At 39.7% G+C, this 23,150-nt stretch overlaps 1 protein-coding gene across 13 annotated transcripts in view; it reads right to left on the minus strand.

Moving 5' to 3' along the window:
- Nucleotides 1-2,766: 2,766 nt before the first annotated feature.
- Nucleotides 2,767-23,150, minus strand: part of mef2cb (myocyte enhancer factor 2cb) — an 85,574-nt gene continuing 65,190 nt past the window's right edge. For 3 of the 13 annotated variants that reach the window (XM_044109749.1, XM_044109758.1, XM_044109766.1), the window contains 8 exons: nt 21,471-21,614; nt 21,167-21,304; nt 18,760-18,940; nt 17,938-17,985; nt 11,615-11,787; nt 9,775-9,904; nt 6,878-7,013; nt 2,767-6,588 (listed from right to left, as the gene is read on the minus strand). In XM_044109749.1, the coding sequence (XP_043965684.1) occupies nt 6,240-6,588; nt 6,878-7,013; nt 9,775-9,904; nt 11,615-11,787; nt 17,938-17,985; nt 18,760-18,940; nt 21,167-21,304; nt 21,471-21,614 (1,299 nt within the window). In that variant the 3' untranslated portion in view covers nt 2,767-6,239. Of the gene's footprint in view, nt 6,589-6,873; nt 7,014-9,774; nt 9,905-11,614; nt 11,788-17,937; nt 17,986-18,759; nt 18,941-21,166; nt 21,305-21,470; nt 21,615-23,150 lie in introns of those variants that run through there. The other 10 variants (XM_044109775.1, XM_044109768.1, XM_044109822.1 and 7 more) reach the window with 10 other exon arrangements.

Below are 23,150 nucleotides of genomic sequence, written 5' to 3' on the forward strand. Positions count from 1 at the left end.
ATTAATGCGACCTAGATCGAGATGGACTACGTTAGGTGCGAGCGCCTTGCTCTTTGTAACGGTTAATTTTTAATTTCCGTAGTCTCATATTAGTCGATAGATATTTTTTCCTTTGCGTCAGTGCTCGTCTTTGACAGACCTCTATCTACTCAATCGAATACACCTGGTCCACGAATGACTCGATTTCGTTAATTGCAGCAGCGAATTATATACAGCTCTGTAAAAAAATTAAGAGACCATTTTAAATGATCATTTTATCATATTTTACTTTTCATATGTGTTTGAGTAAAATGAGCATTGTTCTTTTATTCTATGAACTACTGACAACGTGTCTCCGAAATTCCAAGCAAAAGAATTAGTATTTATTTGCAGAAAATGAGAAATGATCAAAATAACAAAAGAGACGCAGTGGTTTCAGACGTCAAATAATGCAAAGGAAACATGTTCATACTCAGTTAGAAACAATACTAATGTTTTAACTCAGGAAGAGTTCAGAAATTATTATTTGGTGGAATAACCGTGAGGTTTTTAATGGGGTTCAAACTGTTGAGATTATTTTACATTCCATTACATATTTACATACAAATACGACGTGGAACAATAAACTATCCGTTAAAACTGTAGTTGGAATTAATTAATTATTTTTTTGTCAGTAATATTTGTTGTGATTATACTATTTAGCTTATTGGATTTTTAGCGACTTACTTTTTGTTCATGTTTAGATTTTTTAGAGAAATAATGAATGTCTTTTTTTTTCTCTCTCATTTTTGCTGCTTACATCAGTTTAAAAGAAACTCAAATAGGCCACCAACTAAATCTTTGCTGCGCTACATGCACTAAGTAGGTCGATTTGAAGTTCGAACTATTATGCAGACTCGAAAAATTAAACTAAATTGCGACACGATGTTATTTTTTAGAGCATCCCAGTGTTGTAATGTGACCAATGGAAACCGATAAGGATTCACCAGCGATGAACACACGAAGTAGAGCTATGTATTATTATCTTTACCTTAAAAATAAAAAAATTAAAAGAAAAGAACAGATTCGGGAGAAAATGAATCTGTTTATTCGCACCGTTGAACATTTAATAACACAACTGAGATAATTCCAATAAATTCCACTTTATTAGTTTACTTGACATGAAATAGGATGAATAGAAACTGAAAAATTTTGTACTTTGCGTTTTGTCTTTGTATGCAATGAATGAACAAAGACTTAGATAATGTTCAAAGCAAGTCTCGTATTGTAGACAGAATTTGTTCATCCCTTGTCTATGAAGGGATGAACAGAGACAGGATCTAACATATCTTTGTTCTGTTTTTGTCTTTATTTCTAATATTTCATGTTTTCCTTTTTTTGGTCACTGATGTTGCTGTAATGTCATCCCATCAATCTAATTAGTTGTCCTGATTGGCCCAAATGTATTGTAAGATCACAAATACGCCATGAAGTGACGTCAACATTGCAGGTTTCTCATAATGAAGCTATTTTTCATCTAGGCTCTTTATTTTTTTATTTACCTATTACGAAAAGATGACTATCGACTACTTTAACACGGGCCCTACTTTGATATTTTTTTTAGTTGATTTATTAAGTTTTTTTTATTGTCTTGTTTAGTGTTTTCAGCAGTTTTGAACATTTCTCTTTATTAGGCCTGTTATATTGTAACCTCAATAAGCGCCTTCCAATGACGTCAAAATGGCAGATTTTTCACAATAAAGCCGCAGCGCAGCGAAACCTGTGAAAGTAAGTCAAAAAAATAAAATAAAATAAAATAAATGAAAAATAAAAAATAAAAAAATGAATTTTGGCATTCTTTTTTTTATTTTTATTTTTTTACCTAAACTGTTTTCTGACTATATTGAAGATCAAATGAGCTCTACCAGCTTGCTGTGAGTTTCCATGTGGTGATGAAACTAATTTTGAAGATTGAAATAAAGTGTGCATTTTACCACTATTTAATATTAATCATCCTAATGACAAAGGTCCACCTAAAATATCTTATATTCTAGATTTTAGGGAGTAGAGAGAAAATAAGAGCTGAAGGTTCAAGTGCATCTTGTTTTCATTTGGTTGTCTTTTTTAAACTTTATTGTATGAAAGACTTCTTTGTAACATCATCACATTATTATTAAGCAACTCCTCCGGATTATGCCTGTTATATTTTAAGTTCACAAATGAGAAATACAGTGATGTGAAAATTATAGATATCCACAATAAGAACCAATATGAACTAACCTCACTGCTTTATTTTCAGCCATGTGTTAATCATTTGCATGCGCAAAAAACAATGGGAACAAATATTGAGTTGACATATATTTTTCCTGTATAATCAGTTATCTTTTATGCTTTGCTATTTTCATTATTTTTATTTAGAATCCAATGAGCCAATCATGGTCTGAGCAAGAACAAACTGTGTTAGTTTTTTTTCCATGTATTGTTTCTTCTACTTGATGGAGAATACGCGTATGCTCTTTGATTAGCAAGAGACCCTTTTCACTAATAAAACATATCACCAATGCAATTATAAGTGTGAGAAAAAAAGTAAGATTTTCATTAAATTGTTTAATGTATGTTTAAATGAAGAAAAAAAAAATGCAGTCTCTCTTTCGTTGTTGAGTGTTAAGCAGTTGACATTGTTATTCAGAAAATCCCAGAGAATACTGTCATATTGATGTGTTGTTCTAAATGGAATGAATAACTGTTTAGACAAGCACGTATAGAAACAAATCCAACACAATAAAATCACACTGAGTCACATCAGGATAACTAAGAAAGCCAGTAACTTTACTGAAATCTCTGCAAAATACAAATAGCCTTTCCCTCAAGCAGAGGAGACTTGCACTTCATCCCCACACAATTTTTATTTTTTTATTTTACTACATACAGCTGAAACAAGTCCCTTGAGTTACAGAGATGTGATTTAACTTAAAACCATCTTAGTCTCAAGTGGCGACAAAGGCCAGCTTATGCCGCTGAAAGCCGCTCTCTTGCGTTCCAGGAAAAAAAACAAAAACAAAAACAAAACAAAAAACATTACTTTAAAACTTTCTCCCATTTTTTTCAGGTTTATACAAGCTACATTGATACTAAAGACTGACTTTGAAGTATTTTTTATTTTTATTTTTTATTTTTTATACCATGTTACACTTAAAAAAAAAAATATTTTTTTCAAATTTTTTATTATTATTATTATTTTTTTTTTACTTTTTGAGCACAACTTAAATAAACCACAAATACAGTGGAGCAACAAAGAGTCCTGTGTAAATGCCAGGACATTTAGCATTTGTAAGTTAATACACATGGCTGTACAGGTGTATGGTCTCCCCTTTGCACTGCAGGTTACTTTTTCAAAAATCAGCTGAGGTACTGCTTAGGTCAATTCTGAGGTACCAACACTTACACCAGACGTGTTTAAATAAAAAAGGCAGCACTACAAATTTTCTCCGTCTTTGGTAAAAAAAATGATTAAAACTAGAGCAGGGAGTAGTGACAGGTCTGGATGAATTTCTTGATTCTGAGCAAAAGCCCAATTTTTTTTTTTTTTGCTAATATGAACCTTTTGCAATGCAATACACAGGGAGAGGAACGAAAAGAAGAGCGATCAAACAGAGAAACTGTTCAAGCAGATTAGAAAAACCAAAACAAAAAATAAAACCCCTGAAGCTACACCCAACTAACTGTGACTGAAATGTGAAAAAAACAATTGTACATTTGAGCAAATTCTTTTATTATCTTTTTTTCAATGCTTGCAAAAAAAAAAAATGGATGTGAAAATAAAAGTTGATTTTACAATACAGAAATGCCACTGGCTTTGGTTTCTCCACACGTTATGCTGCCTGAAACATCATATTTATTTATTTTTCCAACTGTATTTTTTTTGTTTGTTTGTTTGTTTGTTTTTTTATTGAAGTTTTAAAAAATAAAAGAAAGAACACCGTTACAGAGGCTCTGCCCCATTTGACTACACAGACTGTATACAGTAACAACATTGTGAACCTGCATGAAATATGCACACAGAAATAGTATAACACTTAAGTGACAGCAGATACGGGAGTGGGAGGCAGAGAGAGATATGTGGCTAGTTTCATTGTTTAAAAACAAAAGAAGAAAAAAAAAATCCAAAACAACTATTGATCTAAAATTAACAAATTGTGCTTTTCCCATACCAGCGTGATCAGTTTCTTCCTTTTTGCTGAACTGTCAGTGGCCTCAAGTGGAAATGCATTTTGAAGACTGGAACATGAGCGGAGATGGCAAGGAGAGGAATCAGCTTAGGTTGACAAATGATAATGGTGATCAATGGGAATTGATCATGATGCATTTGCAAAGTTGCATTAGGCAAATATGAATTGAAAGGAAACAGTCCAGTTCAGGTGAGCTTTGTCAAACATCTAGAACACACACTTAAGATTGGAGAAGACCTGAGATTTTAATATAATGTCAAAAAAAAACTGCTTTATAAGATTATTGGGATTAAATTAGATCATTTTTGAATCCCTGTGATTCATCTAAATTTATACAAACGCAACCAGATTCCCATCATATTTATTGTTGTGTGAGATGAGCAGAATACATCGAGCCTTTTTATTTCTATTCATCTCCAGTTTCAGTCTTCTGACATTTTCCACAAGCACACTGTTTTTGTGATTTTTTTCAGCATCCAGGCCTCATCTCCTCTGTGTTGCACAAATCCAGCTGGTTTCTAAAGTTAGTCTAAATACAAGCCCCTTCAACAGCACTGTTCAGAGTTCAAATGAAACGAAAACCAGACAACATGTGCAACTGCACATAGAAACTTCACTAAGAAACAACAAAAAAAAAAAATCATTATATATATTCATATATTAGAAAGCTATACACAAGCATGTTAATTTCACAGATTTTTTTTAAAGATTCTTAATATTACCATTATTATATATAATAATTAGAAATACACGTTTAAAAACAAACCTCTACAAAGATAAAACAGTTCAGCAAAGCATTGGATCTCAATCTGTTTTTCATGGCTTAGGGCGTGAAAGCCCAATCATCCCCCCCCAACTCGCTCTCTTTCTCTGGGTGAACTATCCCTCTTTCATTAGCAAAGCTATCAAAAACACATTCTGGCTTATAGAAACTACAAAAAGCCACAAAATGCTTTGCATTGTATTCCTTTCATATGAAAATATAAGCAAGTGTATCGTACAATTGTTGTTTTGTTTTTTTTTGTCATTTTTTTGTCATTTTTTTTTTGTTCATCAATACTGAGAAGTTAATACTAGAACCCGAGTTTTCATGATTACACCAATGCAGCTCTTAGATTGAAGGGTGGTCCTCACTCCGTCCTCTAACCAGAGTCCAAAAAAAAAAAAAAAAAAAAGAAAATCAACACCTAGCATTGGGTTCCTGCATGTTTACCTGTACAATCCTTCAAATGTTGCATAATAGCTTTTTCATTTATTGAGTTCATAAATCTTGAAATGTCTGGCAACTTTTTAACCCCTTGACTGCAACACCCCTTCCCCCGCCTGTTAATCCACTATTTACATAAATACGTTGAACCTGCAACATGACATCATCTAATGTTAACACGTTTTTGCAAGGGAGGACTGCGGAGAAGGAGTATAAGCAATGAAACTGATACTGTACACATGTACTTTTTGTCCAACTCAAGTGCAAGGTGTTCCCCCCCCCCTCTGGACACACTCACTCTCATGTTAATGTTTTTTTTTTATTATTCATTTTTTGTTTCTGGTTAATGATACATCACTGAGGCAAATTGTAAGTACGTTGTTTTATGAGACGGAGTACCTGACTACTTCTTTTTATACGCTGATATGCATATATGTACACATAAATACGTGTAGAGATATATGCATGTGATTCTTTTATCCACACACAATACATTTTATGCATAGTTCCCCAGAATAAATCCCCCATCCAAACAACCCCCCCCCCCCCCCAAACACCCTCACTGGTTTATATAATGTCAATAAGTAAAGCACACACACGCACGCACACATTCAACAAAAAGAAGTAAATAATAATAATTAAAAAGAAAAAGAAATTGCAAAACATGTTTTTGAAAAGGGTTGTCCCTTTTCTTTCCTTCATCTTTAAAGAGATAAAAGGAGAGAGGCTGTGGGGTCGGGTGGTGCGTGACAAGGAAATGGGAGCTGACTTTGGGGGCATCGAAACGCTGCATTGTCAGGGTCTCCGGGCAACTTGGGGCACAGCCAGGGGTGTCGGCAGAGCTATCATGTCGCCCATCCCTCTGACAACCGCACCCGTTTGATGGAGGGGCTCTCTCGCTCATCCAGGGCAGGCCGGGCCAGTCCTAGGGGCGAGTGGAACTCATTCCTGTGCTCGTCGCGGTCACTGCCCTCATGGGAGCTGCTACAACTGCTCAGGCTATCGACGGGGGAGCGTCCCGAGTCCTGGCGGGACTGGGGGTTCTGACTGGGTGGCACCCCGCCGCCGTAGCCCCCCGGTGTGCTGCTGGTGCGATCTCTAGGAGGAGAAACAGGTTCGGACTTGATGTGCAGGCTTTGAGCAGAGGGCAGGGATAGATTTGAACCCTGACATAAGTGAGAGCTAGAGCAATTTCTGTTGGAAGGAAAAAGGAAAGGCAAAGGGGTTACAGAGTTACAGAGCAAGAGACAAGGTGATTGTAAAGTCAAGTCTGTCCACACAAGCATGCAGTCAGCACTCCCGCGCGCACACATGTGAAAAACAGTGAGGTGTCACTTATTGTTTGACCTAACAAGTGCAGATGCAGAACAGTGAAGAAGTCTTAGCGTGGCAACTCAAACAAAAATCTCTGTTAATTATCTATGAGTTATCATGCATTTTCCCAAAAACACAAACACCTTAACAGTAAGTTTCCTGCACTCACCCGAGCTGGCTGAGGGCTGAATGCTGCATGTTCTGAAGATGTTGCTGCTGCCAGCCACTCATGGAGCCGAGGTGCAGGGAGCTGCCACTGTTGAAGCCAGACAACGAGGACAGGTCTGCACTGTTCAGGGAATACTCTGCACACAAAAATACGAGGGAGAAAAGAAAGAGTAGGATGAAGACTACAAAAGCTTAACCTTCCTGTTATGTTCGTTTCTAGGGTACAGCAAAAATGTTCATGGGTCAATTTGACCCGGGGAGTGTTTAATCATGCAACAGTGTCAGAAACTAAACAATTCCTCCAAAACATTTTTGTATCTGATTATTAACTCCAATACTAACCATTTCAATCAATATTTGCGTAATGATATATTTTTTTATTTTTCAGAAATTAAGGATCAATGATGACAACCTACTCATTTACTCATTTAGACATAAAAAATGGAATTTACATTCTTTATGTCCACTGATAAAAACCTAGACACAAAAAATCTATAATTTCCTTAAAATTGATCTTTGGTAAATATTTTCATATTACACTTTTATTTCTTTTCAATGGGTGAATTTTATAATTGAACTTGAGACACACATACTGTTCAGGGTCAAATTGATCCACTGATTAAAATTAAGACAAATGAGTCATGCAGGAGGATTTATGTTTTCCTCCACTTCTGCTCAGTGTCCACTCAGTGTGGGTGGAGTTTATCCATGGAAACAGAAAAAGTTCCCGTCAAAAATTGTATGAACACCTGCTTTCTCGCAGTGTCGTTGTGAAGTAAAGAGAATAGTGAGAAAGTGGGCTTGTGTGCATCTGGGTGTGCATGTATGTGTGTGGTGTGTTGTGTTTGTGTGTGAGGGGTAAAATATAATTCATAGCTGCAAGAAAAACATATAGAATTGGACATTTTTAAATCTTTATTTGCACTTTAACTTGACTGCTGGGTCAAATTGACCCGAACGGTATCTATGTAAAAAGTAGAGCCAGGGGGTAGAGTGCACCTATTAAGACAAATAGAAAAAGTTTCACGCAAAAAAAAAAAAAAAAAAAAAAAAAAAATACTTCCAACTATTTTTAAAAAAATGCAACTTTAAAACGGGCCAATTTGACCCAGAACATAACAAGAGGGTTAAAGTTGCAAAAAAGTGAGCAGCTCCGGTAGAACGTGTGAATCCTATTCCCTGAATGTTAGTAGTGCTATAGCACCCTCTGCTGTTAAAAGGTTATATTACAACTGAGCATTTGGAGAGCTCTAAGTGTAACTTAATTCTGAAAATGCACATTATTTTCCATCCATCCATTTTCTGTTCACCCTTTGTCCCTAATGGGGTCAGGAGGGTTGCTGGTTCCTATCTCCAGTTACGTTCCGGGCGAGAGGCAGGGTTCACCCTGGACAGGTCGCCAGTCTGTCGCAGGCAAATTATTTTATTATACAATTATAAAAATAGGAATCAAATGTCATATACATATGCACATTAAACACATTGGTACGTTTCAGAATGTTTTTACTGGTTATATTGATAAATGTGGCTCATAACCTATGAAAACTTGCTTCCCAGAAAATGATATTACATAAAATGAATTAAAAAAAATGGGGCTGCACAGTGGCACTGTGGTAGCACAAGAAGGTCCTGGGTTCGATTCCCGGCCCAGGGTCTTTCTGAAGGAGTTTGCATGTTCTCCCTCTGCATGTGTGGGTTTTCTCCGGGTTCTCCGGCTTCCTCCCACATTCCAAAAATATGACCATTAGGTAAATTGGTCTCTCTAAATTCTCCCTAGGTGTGAGTGTGTGTGTGAATGGTTGTGTGTCCTGTATGTTTCTGTGTTGCCCTGCGACAGACTGGCGACCTGTCCAGGGTGAACCCCGCCTCTCGCCTGGAACGTAAGCTGGAGATAGGAACCAGCAACCCTCCAGATCCCACTAGGGACAAGGGTGTTAGAAGATGGATGGATGGAACAAAACAATGCTTTTTTATTTTAAAATGCTATGTCTGCACAATCCTACTGACTGACAGTTGTCCAACAGGCCTTCACTTATTCCATGCACATGGAAGGGAAACTATAAACGGTCATTACTGATTAAGCTGGCTGTTCAAATAGGGCTGTATCCAGACATATGAAGAGGAGACAGAATAGAAGCAATACAGCCAGAAAAAGGTACACAAGCAACATACTGGACCAACAGTGTTAAAGAAATGTCCTTTCAAATTTGAGGAGATTAACAAAGTGTGGACACAGGCGTATCCATTACATGGGCAACAGCAAAGTTGTCAGAGTCATTTTACTAAGGACAAGAAGTGTTGGACTGTTGCTCAGTGTTCAATGTGCGTTTTTCCGATGCAAGAAAATTCTTCAATTTATTTGGAAAATCACATCAAAGCAGTCTGAAGGAAAACTGTAGAGACACATACTGCTACATGTTAGAGGTCAAAGGTGAAGTTTCCATGAGTAACAATGATTTATAGAGATGTCAAATGCTGCTATTGGTTCAGTGAGTTTTATTGAGTTCAAAGTCAATGCGACTATCTACCAAGATTTCATGCTTCAATCTGTTGAGAACTGTTTGAGAGATGCTGATTTGACTTTCCAGCAGCTGACACATGCCCACACTGCCTTGCGTTAATGACCATGGTACGACTGTACCCGATTCAACACCAGATTCACCTGATTTAAACCCTAGACAGAAATTACACCTCATACATATATACATATATACACTCCTGAGTTGTTCATTCTTATGATATTTATATATATGTATGATAAAATTTCTATAGTTAAATTTGAGTCATTTGACTAAAGTGTAAAGTAACTTAAGTTATGTTAATAATGTAAAGTAAACATTATTAGATAGTCTCTCTGAAAAAAACAAAAGAGGAGAGAGAAGACACTGAAGGACGTACCGGTACCATAAGAGGTAGAGATGGCAGATGGATAGCCGCCCATGCCTTGTCCTGGTAGAGTGGGAGTTGCTACTGAAACCACAGGAGTGGCCAGCGACTGAGCAGACTGCGAGTTGTTAATTCTCTGGTTCTGTGACAGAAAGGGAAAAAGAAACAAGACACAAGAGAAGCTTGAGAACATGAGGTGAACTTCTGCAGGAAACAAAGAAAAAAAAAAAAGTAGCCAACATTTTATCATGTGTATTTTCTTTTTCTGTGCCAGCAGATGCTGAGAGATCAGGTGTGGTACAAACTTCAAGGGAAATTAATCATTTGACAAGAGGCTCGGTTGAACTCTGCCAACCCCATCATTTACCTCTCTTTTTTTATTTTACAAGGGGCTGCTGTCGCTATAGTAACACCATGGGTTTCCATAGCAACGTATGGTGCCAACTGCAAGGGAAAGCCTTTCATGGAGGGAGAGGGAGAAAACAATAGAGGTTTGATGAAAAAAGAAAGTGTCTGGTGTCTTCTGTGTGGACATTTAGAGGTTTAAGATCTGTGTGGAAGTTGTTTTTAACCCTCTGGAAGCTAGTAAGAGAAACACATGAAGAGTGGAGGGAGGAGGAGATACAGCTGGGCTTGTGGCAGTAGAGTGGTTGGGTTGCTTTTACTTAGACACGCCACTGGATGGCACTATGCACCCTCGCAATATGTCATCAGCAGAAATAGGGGGGAAAAGTTGGCCGTTATAAGTTAGGAGTTGCTCTTCTTAAACAAAGAAAAGAAAAACATATCCCACAATAAAAGGTACAGCTGTTGGGATTCTAAGGCACAATGTGCTCACTCGAACTACAGAGGTGGTTTACTATAATAATAAAAAAAAGGTTTTGACTACTTCGAGGTTGTCTCGTTTTCTAAATTTGAGTGGCAGTCTGACTTACCAACAGCAGGTCAACATCCTCAGACTGATGGCATTGAAAGGGGAGGGTAATACATTCAAATTAGTGCACATGATTGAGCACATTAAGGGAGCTCATAGGGATGTAACTAATTGAGGACTCAACCAATGAAACCAAAACTAATTGGAAAAAAAGAGCATATATGTAAAAGCTAGTGAACCTTTACTAACTAAAACTAAAAACAGATTGAAAAGAGATGAGGCAAAGCTGCCAGATCACACAGTTTAAGTGCCAGCGCACAGAGACACAGCGGGATCTATGGTGGGTATCTGACAAAATATCAGCCTTGGGCCAACACAAAGTTTTTGAAAAGATCTGTCAAAAAGGTAAAGATATTGTTTTGAACAGGATTTCTGCAAACTTTAGGAGGTAAATTCCTTTAGAGACATTTTCTAGAGACTCATTATTTAAAATTAAGACGTATGAAAACCAAGTTAAATTAATAATTTACTTTTAAAAAAAAACAAATTTAGCAAACTAAACAGACAGCAGTAATTTTCTGCGAAAAAGCAACAAAAAAATAAAAAAGATAAATAAAAAACAAGAAAAATACCAAAATCAATGGAAGAGGCAATAAAAAAACAAGCATACATAGAAATTTTACACATTTCTAAAGGTATTTTGAGATTTTGTTTAGAAAATCTGGATGTATTTAAGACAGTGTAGGCCCTGAAGAGGCTTAAAACCTGTTTAGGACTTTTTTGTAGCTCTGCAGAAACCCTGTTCCCATAACAATAAATCCATCAACCCAAGTCTGATACGAAGAGATAAAAGCAGCAGTGAGAGAAAGAAAAAGGAAATAAACAATAAGAGACCCAGATACAGGTCATATCACATACAATGGGGAAAGCAGATGAGGAGAGAAAGGATGTCAAATGAAGGATGCAGAGATTACTCACAATGGAGGGCATGTTGTTCTTGGCCCCAGGGGGGATGAGCACGCGTAGGTCAGGTTTGCGGTTGTTCATGCCCAGGTTCATGGGTGGGGGGGACTTTGCCTGCATGTTCTTGTTCATTCCACCTGAGGAAACTAGCAGGCCAGGAGAGTTGCGGTGGTTCCCGTAGCCATTTCCTGACAGAACAAAACACACAGGAAAAAACATTAAAAATGCTCCTTTTCGGACCTGATATTTAACAAAAACAACTGAGGTGTTGTCTTTTTAAACCTTTTCTGAAAAGTTTAGCAAAACTCTATCCCCTGCTGACTGTAATTTGCCTAATCAGGGAATACATGAATTCATTTTCTCCCTTTGGACACTTTTAGGTGTTTCTGTCTCCTTTCCCCAACCCTGTGGTAGGAATTTTATTGGGACACTTATAGTAGACGGGGACTCATAGAAAAGCGCACCCACAGACCCACAGTCAAACAGATTATCACAACAGTAACAGTCATTTGTTAGGAAGTCATATGATGAACACACCCTTTACCTCAGTTTCTGTCAACAAAGACTTTATGTCTCAGCCACAGCGAATTAACCTCGTAAAAACATCTAATTATGGGTCACAAGACCACAAAAGAATGAGGTCAATAAATAAATCAAAATAAAGCAGGACTAAGTCATCGCTCCGCACAAAAAAACTACTCTGTTGCTGCTTAAGATCCACTTTCTCCGACACAAGAAAAATGGTGGGGTGAAATCCTACCAACATCATTAAAAAAGGCTGAGGGTAGAGAACACTGCCAGGCAACAAAGTCTTTGTTTCTAACTTCGTACCGTGGGCTGTTTTTCCCCTTACTTCCCCATCCGATCGTCCAAAGGGGTAGAACACAGGGAGCAGTGTGGACGTTCCCACTTGAAAGACGGGCAGGAATTATACGTTAGACATAAATGAATTTCCTAATCATATACTCCGGGGGAAAAATGAGACGCAGATGTCTTCCTGGGCAATTTCCCTCGCTGATCTTTGTTTAATTTGAGAGCGAGGTTTTTTTTGTTGTTGTTGTTGTTTGGAAATGAAAAGTCTCAAAAGCTCAATTTGAACAATTTGAAGAGTAAACGACCGCTGGCGGTGAGAGAAAATGAGGCTGACAAGAAAACGAGAAAAACAGCATGTCGTTCTTGGTGTGAGTGTTATTGCTGACAACTGTGATTTATAACCATGTTTAAGCTTTTGTTAGCATTGAGTTGTGGGTCATTTTGTGTATGTTTTATAATAATTTTTTGTAGGCAGATCAGCTTGTGTGTAAATCCGGACATTTTCTTATAAATAGCACATGCAGTATCTTGTAAAAGTTTTCATTCCCCTTGAATCTTTCCACATTTTGTCATGTTACACAACAAGAAGATACATATTTTCTTGTGATTTAACACACAGTTCATAAATGTTCCAACATTGAAAAGTTTATAAATTATGCCATACATTAATAATAAGTTCCAGTGAGTCAGCTCTAGAGTGTAGAACCACCAAGTTTTTTGGCTGTACTTCTTGACTAGCTTTGCACATATAAACATTATTGCCCATTCTTAACAGCAGAATAGCTCAAGCTTAGTCACATTGGATAGAGAGCATCTGTGAGCATCTTGAGTCTTGCCACAGATTAGATTTAGATCTGTACTTCCAACAGGCAAGCGTACAAATATGCTTTCATTTAAAGTATTCCTTTGCAGCAGCTGCATTGATGTTTAGCGCTGTTGTCTTGCTGGAAAGAGAACATCCTCATCACCCTAAGATTTTCTTGCAGGATTGCCCTGTATTTAGTTCCACCTGTCTTCCAATAACTTTTGCAAACTCTTCTGTTCCTACTGAATAAAAGCATTACCATTATATGAGTTTGCCACCATCGTTTTCCTTGGCTGTGATGTAGTGTTCAGTTTGCCACCATCGTTTTCCTTGGCTGTGATGTAGTGTTCAGGCTGATGTGCAAAAATAGTTTTCCATCACAAAGTGGTTTTCATGAAGGTCACAAAGTACTATTTAGCTCTGATCTGAAAAGTGTACCTTTTATTACACTTTAACATGACCTGCGGGAAACTACAAACAAGACGTCTTGCACCTTTTTGTCCTTCCGCTTCAGAATGACTATATGTGAGGACTGCATGATAAAAACTTGCCCTGTTGACAGATTCTTCCACCTGAGGTGTGGATCTCTGCAGCTCTACAAGGGGTAACAAAGGTCTCTTGGCTCCTTCTCTGAATAATGCTTTTCTCATCTGGCTCGCCAGTTGTTGTGGACAGTAGTTGTGCCATAATCCTTTCATTTTCAGATGATGGATTGAACACTGCACTGAGATGTTGAAAGCTTAGAATGTTTATAATCAAAAACTGCTTTAAAACTCTCCACAAGGTCGTCTCTGACCACCTGTGTTCCTTAGTCTTCATGATGCTTCTGTTCATAGAATAGCTGGTTTCATGCTGACATTAAATTACAGACAGGCAGACTATTTACTAAACAGGTTACTTCTGGGACTTTATTTTGACCAATTACTAAGGACCTCACAGATACTACACAGATCCGATAAAATAAATTGAAATTCGTGGTTGGAACGTGACAAATTTACAAAGCGCTATAAGCACAGGTTGCCCAGCATGGCATAAGGGTGCTTCCAAGCCTTGCATATGATTGCACATGTGTTTTTGTGTCGGACCCCTCTTAGCTCCAGTGTCTTTCTCACACTTGTAAAGAGGCAGCTGCCTCTTCAGCACAGCCGCTTTCTCATTCTCATGGCGGGCCCTTTATGAGACTGAGTGGGTGCATGTGGAGAAGGATGAATGAGACCTCACTCACACACAAAGCCTGCCACGCAACACATACACATATACTTTGGTAAATAACCCAGCAGGAAGTACATCAGTGTTTCTCTACAGATGAGTAAAATAGACGGCACACTATAGAGAGACGTTAATACACACTTTGGTCAAGAAGACATGGATTTCATCACGGTGCCAGCTAATCAGACATCTGTGTGTTCCCGCCCTGTAGAGATGGCTGCAGTCCAGTCAATTATATGCTGGATGACTGTAATCATGAGTGGCAGAGGCCAGTCCTTAAGCACTTCAAAAGTAAAATCACCGACCAATTACACTAATGAAGCGAGAACTGTGACTCAAATCTCTCTATTCTGCAGCTGATTTGAGGGTGGTAGCATTCAACATAGACTGAATCCCTACATCAGCTGAAGACATGATATCCAGAGTTCAATTCTATCCTCCTCCTCCTACTCCTTTTATGCTACTTTGCAAACCGGAGCTGCACGCAGGCTGGCGTCACCTATTTAGAGGAAGTACCAAAATTAAATACAGCTTATCAAGTAGCCCCTGTTTTTCTGTTGCTATGTTAAACATTCAGACTGAGCACAAAATCTGATCTGAGATTGAGATAAACAGCTTCATGCTATTTCTGCTATTTATAAGTGTGCATGTGTGGGGGTCAACGTTAATTTAGCTCCATGGCTACATAGGGCATGTGTTTGACGAGGCCCCTCCAGTGTCTTCATTCACCCTTTTCTTTCCCTCTTACACACGTCGCTCAAGCTCACGCTCACACACACACGCACACAAAAAGAGAGGTGTGGTTAAACTCTTGTACATTTAACTGTTACTGAACAAATTTCTGATGTCCTGTTGTGGTCTAACAGGCGTGCTCCATTCTATTCCCCATGCTCACACACTCTTCCGTTGCGGTTTAGCCAAATGTGCATTCAACCCCAAATTCTCCAACTGAACCAAGGTGTCACATTCGAGCTCACAATTTGCACAGTTGGTGCAAGGTGTTGCTCAGACCAAGGAAAGACATTGTTTAAGCAGTTGAAGGCCACTTTTTGCCAGTTATCATGTGCAGTCTATTATTCATCCAGCTCCACGTGTAGACCTAAGACTTAAGGGAGTGAATGGTGTATGACAAAGTTGGGAGGTAAGAAGAGAGATTCTTGCAGAACTTTAGTGAGGAGGGTGCTGGTTGAAATGTGGATCATGGGTAATTAGTTTTGCTCATGGCAGTCGTTAGGATCTCACAAGCTGGGGCCTTAAGCCAGAGTTCTGCTCAACGGGTCTCTTACTCTCCAGTTCTGTCCCTTTCACCACCTCGTACTCTCTCCCAGCCGGCTAAGGGAATGACAGATTGAAAATATACTGCATAAATAAGCAAACATGCACATGTGCACACACACCGCCTGCAATATTTCCATAGAAAAGACATGATGACTAAGCCTTTCAGTGACATGCCCCATTTACACTAGACTAGAATTACCTGGGGACCTTTAGTGATTTTGAATACACCCCCACATCTGGGTTTCATGTATCATATTTGCACAAGATGAGAAAAAAGGGTGTTTTGGTTAACATTGCAAGTCAATTCTCCAAAGAATTGGTCCCAGATATGATTGAATCACAGTGTTTTACAACTAGTCTTGCAAAGAAACTGAACTCTTGCAGAAAGTGCCACAAATCGGGTGCTTATGTGCATATCTGAAAGACATCCATCCAAAAGGTTTTCGTTTCTTATGGTTATGCCATAGACATATAGACATATCTAAGACAGTGTGGATTTTGCTTATTTAAACACAGTGAACAGATCATGGGCATCAAAAGGCTCTTTATGGTGCGACAATGTTTGAAACACCTTGACTGCCCTGCAAAAGTATTCATGCGTGTTGACATTTTTCACCCAATTTTATTGAGATTTTATGTGATAAACCAACACAGTTGCAAATCTCTTAGGGTATGTCTCTACCAGCTTTGAACAGCTAAAGATGGAAGATTTTGTCACTTTTCTTGGTAAAATAGCTGGATAGCGGGCATATATGGTCATAGATTTTCTTACCAGATTGTCAAGAAAATTTGGGTCTGGACTTTATCTGGTCCATTCTAACACACACTTTCTTCTAAATCACCTAAGCTGCGGATCTCTGTAGTTCCTCTGGAGCACGGCCCTCTTGTCTGCTTCTCTGAATAATTCTCCCCAGGCCATTTTGCCAGTTTAGATGCAAAATTTTTATTATAGGCATACAAGTAAAGGAAACTGAGTACTAAAGCATATTTTTTAATTTTAATTGGAAACAATAAATTGTACAATTGTTCTTCTACTTCACAATCATGCACAACCTTCTGTTGGTCTAACAAATAAAATCCCAATAAAATACATTAAAGCTTCCGGTTGTAAGGTGACAAAAGGAGACAAAGTTCAAGAGGCATGAATACTTAAGAAAGGGACTGTAACTCTAATGAAGTTCGTAGGAACATCATTAAAACGGGTGACCAAGTTAGTAGAACACTTCCATCTGTGTTCCCCTACTGTTTTTCATTTGCACACATGCTTCCACCATCAGTGGATATTTATCACCGGGGTCTCCCTCCTCCAATCCCACCAAGACACTCTTTCTACCCCCTTCACCCCCACTCAAATGAGATTTAAGAGAGAACTGAATGGAATCTTTCAGCTTCCACATGACCCTCTCTCTCCACGTTGTGTTTTTCACGGCTGCTGAGCGACGCAGGGCCCTTCACAGAGTTCCTCTGTTCCCCCCAGTGAAGGCAACACAAAGGCTGCGTTTGAGGCGCGCACTGCGAAACGCCGTCAATGGAACGTACGCCACAACAAATGGCCCTGTTGTTGCGCGCACTCGTGTTTGTTGTGTGCGACGGGTGACCAGACAGAGAGCCAGGCGTTGACCCCTGATGTCAGGGCCTTGGGAGTGTGCGTGCGGGAGTGCGTTAGACAAGACTACCCAGCTGTGCCCGACCAACGCCCCCAATTCCCCATTTTTACACTCTGCACTGCATGCCGTAAAATTTAACCATTAAAATGGGAGTCCCTTTCCTATAAACTTGAGCTGAACATGTCCCTGGGGGCAGACTGGTGGACAAACAAAAGCTATCTCACAAGATTTCATCAACATGCTTCTCCACTGGCGTTGCTTAATAAATCAAGATTTTTTTTACAGAAATAATAAACTTCATTCTTTTGAAAACGTAAAATGTAACCAGAGATTCAGGGCCTAGCTTCTGCATACGGTTAAATTTTTTAGCTTCTGTTTCCCCCCCACTTGTTTTACCATTTTATAGCAGAAAGCGGGCAGGATGTGTCACAGCCGAGGCACTGAGCAAACATTCCCATATGAACTCCACGACCACTAACTTCAACACATCATGGACCAAATCTTCACTTGGGTTTGGGTTAGTGTTAGTCATGCGTTTTATGGCCCGAAGTGGGTGAGTGGGTGACATAGATGTGTGTTTGTGTGTCTGCAAGCAGACATGTGTGAGAAGAGGAGGCCATTCTTACCAGCACTGGTGCCTGCGCCAGTGGTGAGGTCAGCACCCATGAGGCCACCTGTAAGATGAAATAACGAGCAAAGCAGAGGAGAAAAAAAACCATTAGAGGATAGACACCCACACAGCATCCATTCCGCCTCCCTGTCTCTCCCACTTTAATCACAACGTGTGTCGGTCCGACGCGAGAAGCTAGGCTTCCTCCCACTTAAACCCTTAGCACACTGAGCAACTGGACGACACTGCGGATGCACGAAGGTGCTGTCCAAGAAAAATGACACATTATTATTTTTAAAACATGCGAGGTGGACGAGTGGGAGGGTTGAGAATGTTTTTTGCGCTGGATGCGGTGAGCGCCAAAGCTCATATTTAGTTTGTGCTCTGCGTTTCAGACATCCAGTTGTAATGACAGGGTTGAGGGTGTGGGCAACAGCCTTTTGGGCTACAGGGACAGAAAAAGGACTGTGGACAACAATAACAAACCAACAGGCTCAACTGCTTATAAGTAGCACCAGAGTCTCACAATAAATAACAGTGGGTTGGGATTTAATATTGTTTTACATCATTTTGCTGTTACCTTTGACAAAACAGTGAAGCAGGGAATATGTGATTATATGTGGGAGGGAAAAAAAACCCCCTCCAGATTCATTCACCGCCTTTAGGTGGAACATTGTGGGTAGCTGTCATGAATTAAATTACACGTTTTGATGTGTCTGGCTCTATTAGCATGACAGACAGGTTCACACGCTTGCTCAAAAAGACAGACAGATGGGATAACCGCATGCTTTGGGGTTGAGGGGGTGCACGGGTGCACATGGGGCACTACCTGCGTTACCTGCACTGGGGGGTCTATGTGTCACTCCTGGAGACATGCTGTTTCTCTGTAGACCATGGTGCGCTAGTGGCAACAGATTGTGGTTGCCTAGGGACCCACCAGGATGGCTGTAGATTAAATTGTTCTGGTTGCTTGTGGGGATAGAGACGGGCATGTCGTAGTTCGATGGGGGCACGGCCTGCTGGGAAAGAGATGAGAGAAATATATGAAAAAGACAAAGATTAGACTAAAGGTAACAACCATTCAGGTGAGTAAATGAAAGATTAGGGCGTTTAGTAAAGAGTGGATAAAAAAAAGAGACAAAATGACGATTCAGAAACACTCCATGAGTGGAGAATAAAGACAGAATGGCTGAAGAGTACAGATGACATGAAAAGACAACACATTTTCAAATGGATGAATGAATGTGAAGAAAGAAGAAAAAAGTGGACTGGACATGTACAGAAAATTTTAAAAATCCAAACAAGAGAGTGGTAAAGAAAGAAAGAATAAGTAAGACTAGAAAAGATTGTTAACAAAGAACAGGAAATTCTCTTGTTAGTAATTCTGGCCATGGAGACCCTTTAGCATTCCAGTTTGATTTAGCATGACTTAGCATCTAAACAAACAAGTCCTAAGAATGGCACGACTGAAAACTTTTTGTTTCACTTTCCTACATCTTGAGATCAGAAACAGACTCATGTCTGATCTGAGTATTTTTCTGGACTATTACAAAATAGCCCAAAATAAATTCTATGGGTTACTTGGATAAAGATTTGGCATTGTGTTCTCCTAAGAAGGCAAAAATAAAATGTAATAGATTTACCTTCTAAATAGCAGTTCCTGGATACGTTTTCTTTTAGAGGAAATTAAGAATTATTTTCCCGTCTACGTCACTGAGCCAACACCAGGTGTTTAAATGGTTGGCGAAGATCAGCCAGCAGCTCAATCAGGAACACGAGTCAAGCTAACCCGACAGCCCTGAGGCATTCAGTTTGTCATATTTATTGTGTCATTTGGCAGAAGGATTTAACCTTGGGAGTGCCCTGGAAGTGGTTGATCCTTTATGTTAGCTTTAGGAAGTAGAAAATAGGCCTCTAAATTACTGCCATGTGTCTTCAAGATGCGGAGGGAGTGCATCGTGAGCATCGGCCTGCTGTACATGGAAACCGGCTTGGTGCCTTAGAATTGCCTCAACTTCTATGATTCTTTTCCCTCTACATTGCTAAGGACAAATATTATTTCAACATACAAAAATGGTTGTTTCTACCATTTTCATTGTGAGCTTTTGCACGCTTCAGTGTAACTGCCAATCCAGTCACCCACACAGTCCGCCATTTCTTCCATTTTAGAGTCCTCACTGGACTTTCAGAGCTTATCATTGCCTTCTTTGTAGTGGGAGCTGTCTACGTCCCCCATTACTGGGAGCAAAGGGCCCCGTTTGTGAACTGTCTTCTAGCTGGTGCCATCCTTCCTGTTTTCACTCATCTTCCTCCCTTGTCTTTCCCCACAGCTCCCCCACCCCCTGCCAACAGTCCCCATGCAATCCAGAGGTTCAGCGCTTGGCAGCCGCCCTGACCACACGCTGAACTGCCACTTGTTGTGTACATAGTCCACCCTTCAACTCAGCAACCCCTGCCTTTTTTCTAACCACATCGCCTCCTGCTCCACGTGGGCTAGATACTACTGTTCTCCTCTTACTAATATACTGTGGAATTATGTCTCTCTATGCAAGTGCCAAAGCGCTAACCACTTCAATATGGTGCATTCTGAATGAGGAACAGGGGTCAGTTTAAATGGAAAAGAAGTCCCTATTTTGTGGTTTGTGTCAGCTTACTTTGCAAAATTAACATCATAAATCTTGCAGACGCTACCTTGACTTGTGCCCACAAAGATGCCTTCAATAATTTCAGGTTTGTGAAGAACATGGAACATCTGCTATAGTTTCTCTGCCATGCTGCCTGCCACCTCCCCCCCCGCCAACACCTCCCCCTCTAACTCCAAACCCCTGATGTTGCAGGTGACTGAGCGCTGTTTTGGTGCAGGCAGCAAAAGGACAAACACATGCACACCACACTCCCCCCGGGACACAGGCAACAGTAGTGCGGGCGGAATGAGTTCAAGGTGGGAAAGTCAGATAATATATTTTTTTTTTTCTTGAGAGAAAGTCTGCAATTAATAGAGGAAAACGCCTGTGAGCTGCGGTCACACTTCTGTCAGATTAGAGGGCTGTTCCTCAAATGTAAGCAAGCAAGTTTGAAGAACTGTAATTTCTTCATTGTAAATAAACACTGTAATCGCACTTTGAGCTTACTCTCACTCTCTTTGTGCAATTAGTCCAGTTAAAAACAACTGTGGTTAGCTGGGTTAGCTCAACATTTGCCATTGAAAAGCAGCTGAGCGACGGGGTTGCTCCCTCAGTACTTACAGGGATCTTATGAGTTTTTATCATGTGATCAAACTCCTCATTAATCTGTTTGTATTTCTCCTCAGTGCGTGGGGTGAGGATGAGAGCAGAGTCGAGCTCCGGGCTCTCACTGCCCTTGTTCTCCTTCTTGTTCAATGCCTGGCCAGGTTCCACAATCACAGAAAAAGGAGGTGGGGGAAACATGAAGGCATGAAGGTACGGAGTGATGCCGGGGACATGGAGATGAAGAGACAGACACCAAGGGGAAAAAAAAAACAGGGACAGGGGAAGAGAGGAAAAGAAAGGGTTAATGACAAGTACTTACACACAGTCTCTGTCTGCTGATCATCAGATCAATGTCCTCGTTTATTTTCCTGTACTTGTCCTCGGACTCGGGGCTGTGGCCCACCGAGTCGTCTGCGTCTGGGTCTGGGCTGTCACAGCCGTTTAGGCCCTTCTTTCTCAACGTCTGAAATCAGAGCAGTTGCACAACATAGTTGAAGGGTGTTTTGGGCGGGTAGCCAAGAATCCTAATTAAAATACCTAAGCCTTTAATTTTATTTTTAAAAATTAACTGTTAAAGTACATTTGTTGTTTTATAGAGCTGTTCCATGACAAGTGTATATTTTCTTAACCATTTTGGAAATCTCTAACCTGTTAACATTGAGTGAAGGAAATTTTAGTTGTTTTTTAAACACACTTACATACAACTTATCATTCAGAATGGCACAAATATTTTAATCACAACCGACAGCACAATGCTACATATAATCATAGACTTGAAGAATTAAAAATAGTACAAGACTTTGGAAAAAAACAATAAAGAGGAGGTGTGGGGTTGTGGTATTCAATGCCTTGTAAATGTAGAGCTCTTTTACTGCAATTACAGCTGCAGCTACTTTATGGTATGTCTCTGAACTTGACACTAACATTTTTGTCCTTTCTTCACAGCACAACTCAGTCATGACTTTGATTTATTTCCCCTAGGATTATCCTGTATTTACATGGAAACCGACTTGGTGCAACTTCTGTAATCTCTTTTTTTCCTTCTACATTCCCGTTCCCTTGTGAAAACAAAAATCCACATACCATAATCCTGCCACCATCATGTTTCACCAATGGGGATGTTGTGGAAACCTGACTTCCTAGAGCTTTCTTTCAGCAGTAATAGATCAATAGCTTGTACTTGTATGACACTTTATCAAGTGCATCAGTCATTCAGCCATTCACACACACAGGGGTGAATTCCACGCTGATGGTGGTAAGACACATTGAGGCCACAGCTGTGCTGGGGCAGTCTGACATGACAGGTTGTCATGCACCGGTGCCACCAGGCCCACCAGCAATCTCAAGAACACAAGTGAGACGGACAGCGTTGGGATTGAACCAGCAACCCACCGGTTATAGGGCGAACTCCACCAGAGTCGCCACCATCGGCCCATCAACCAACAACAATAGCCTTATTCTCATAACTTTCCATAAAAAAACAGATTTGTGGAATGCACAACTATAATAATTGCATGATTAAATTACACACAGTTGGCCTCATTTCACTAATAAGGTGATGTCTGAAGGCTGTCAGTTGTACTTTAGACCTGTCAAAGTAAAGGAGATGGATACACATGTACACTGGGGCATGGGTGGTGTAATAAATATTACAATTACGCACTTCACTTTATTAGTCTGTTACAAATTTAAAAATGTAACATCACAAAAATACTACTTCAAGGCACTATATATATGTGCTATAAGGAAGGCAGTTTCTTGTTTTGGCCACCTGATGGCCACCTGCCCCTATTAGAGTGGGCAGCAAAACAGCAGAAACCCACTCACTGGCTTACCACTCCCTCTAACTGGAGGAGCGACTAAGACAAAGAAAGCTTTAAGGGAGGCGAGGGAGAGCCACATCTGTCCTTCTTTTTTCTTTTAAAGAAATTGTTGACATCCTTAACAACAAGGATGAGTTTCACAGTACATTACTTTGTGTGATAGCATGAGAGTCTGC

The sequence above is a fragment of the Gambusia affinis genome, linkage group LG03, assembly GCF_019740435.1.
Source record: "Gambusia affinis linkage group LG03, SWU_Gaff_1.0, whole genome shotgun sequence".
Lineage (NCBI taxonomy): Eukaryota > Metazoa > Chordata > Actinopteri > Cyprinodontiformes > Poeciliidae > Gambusia > Gambusia affinis.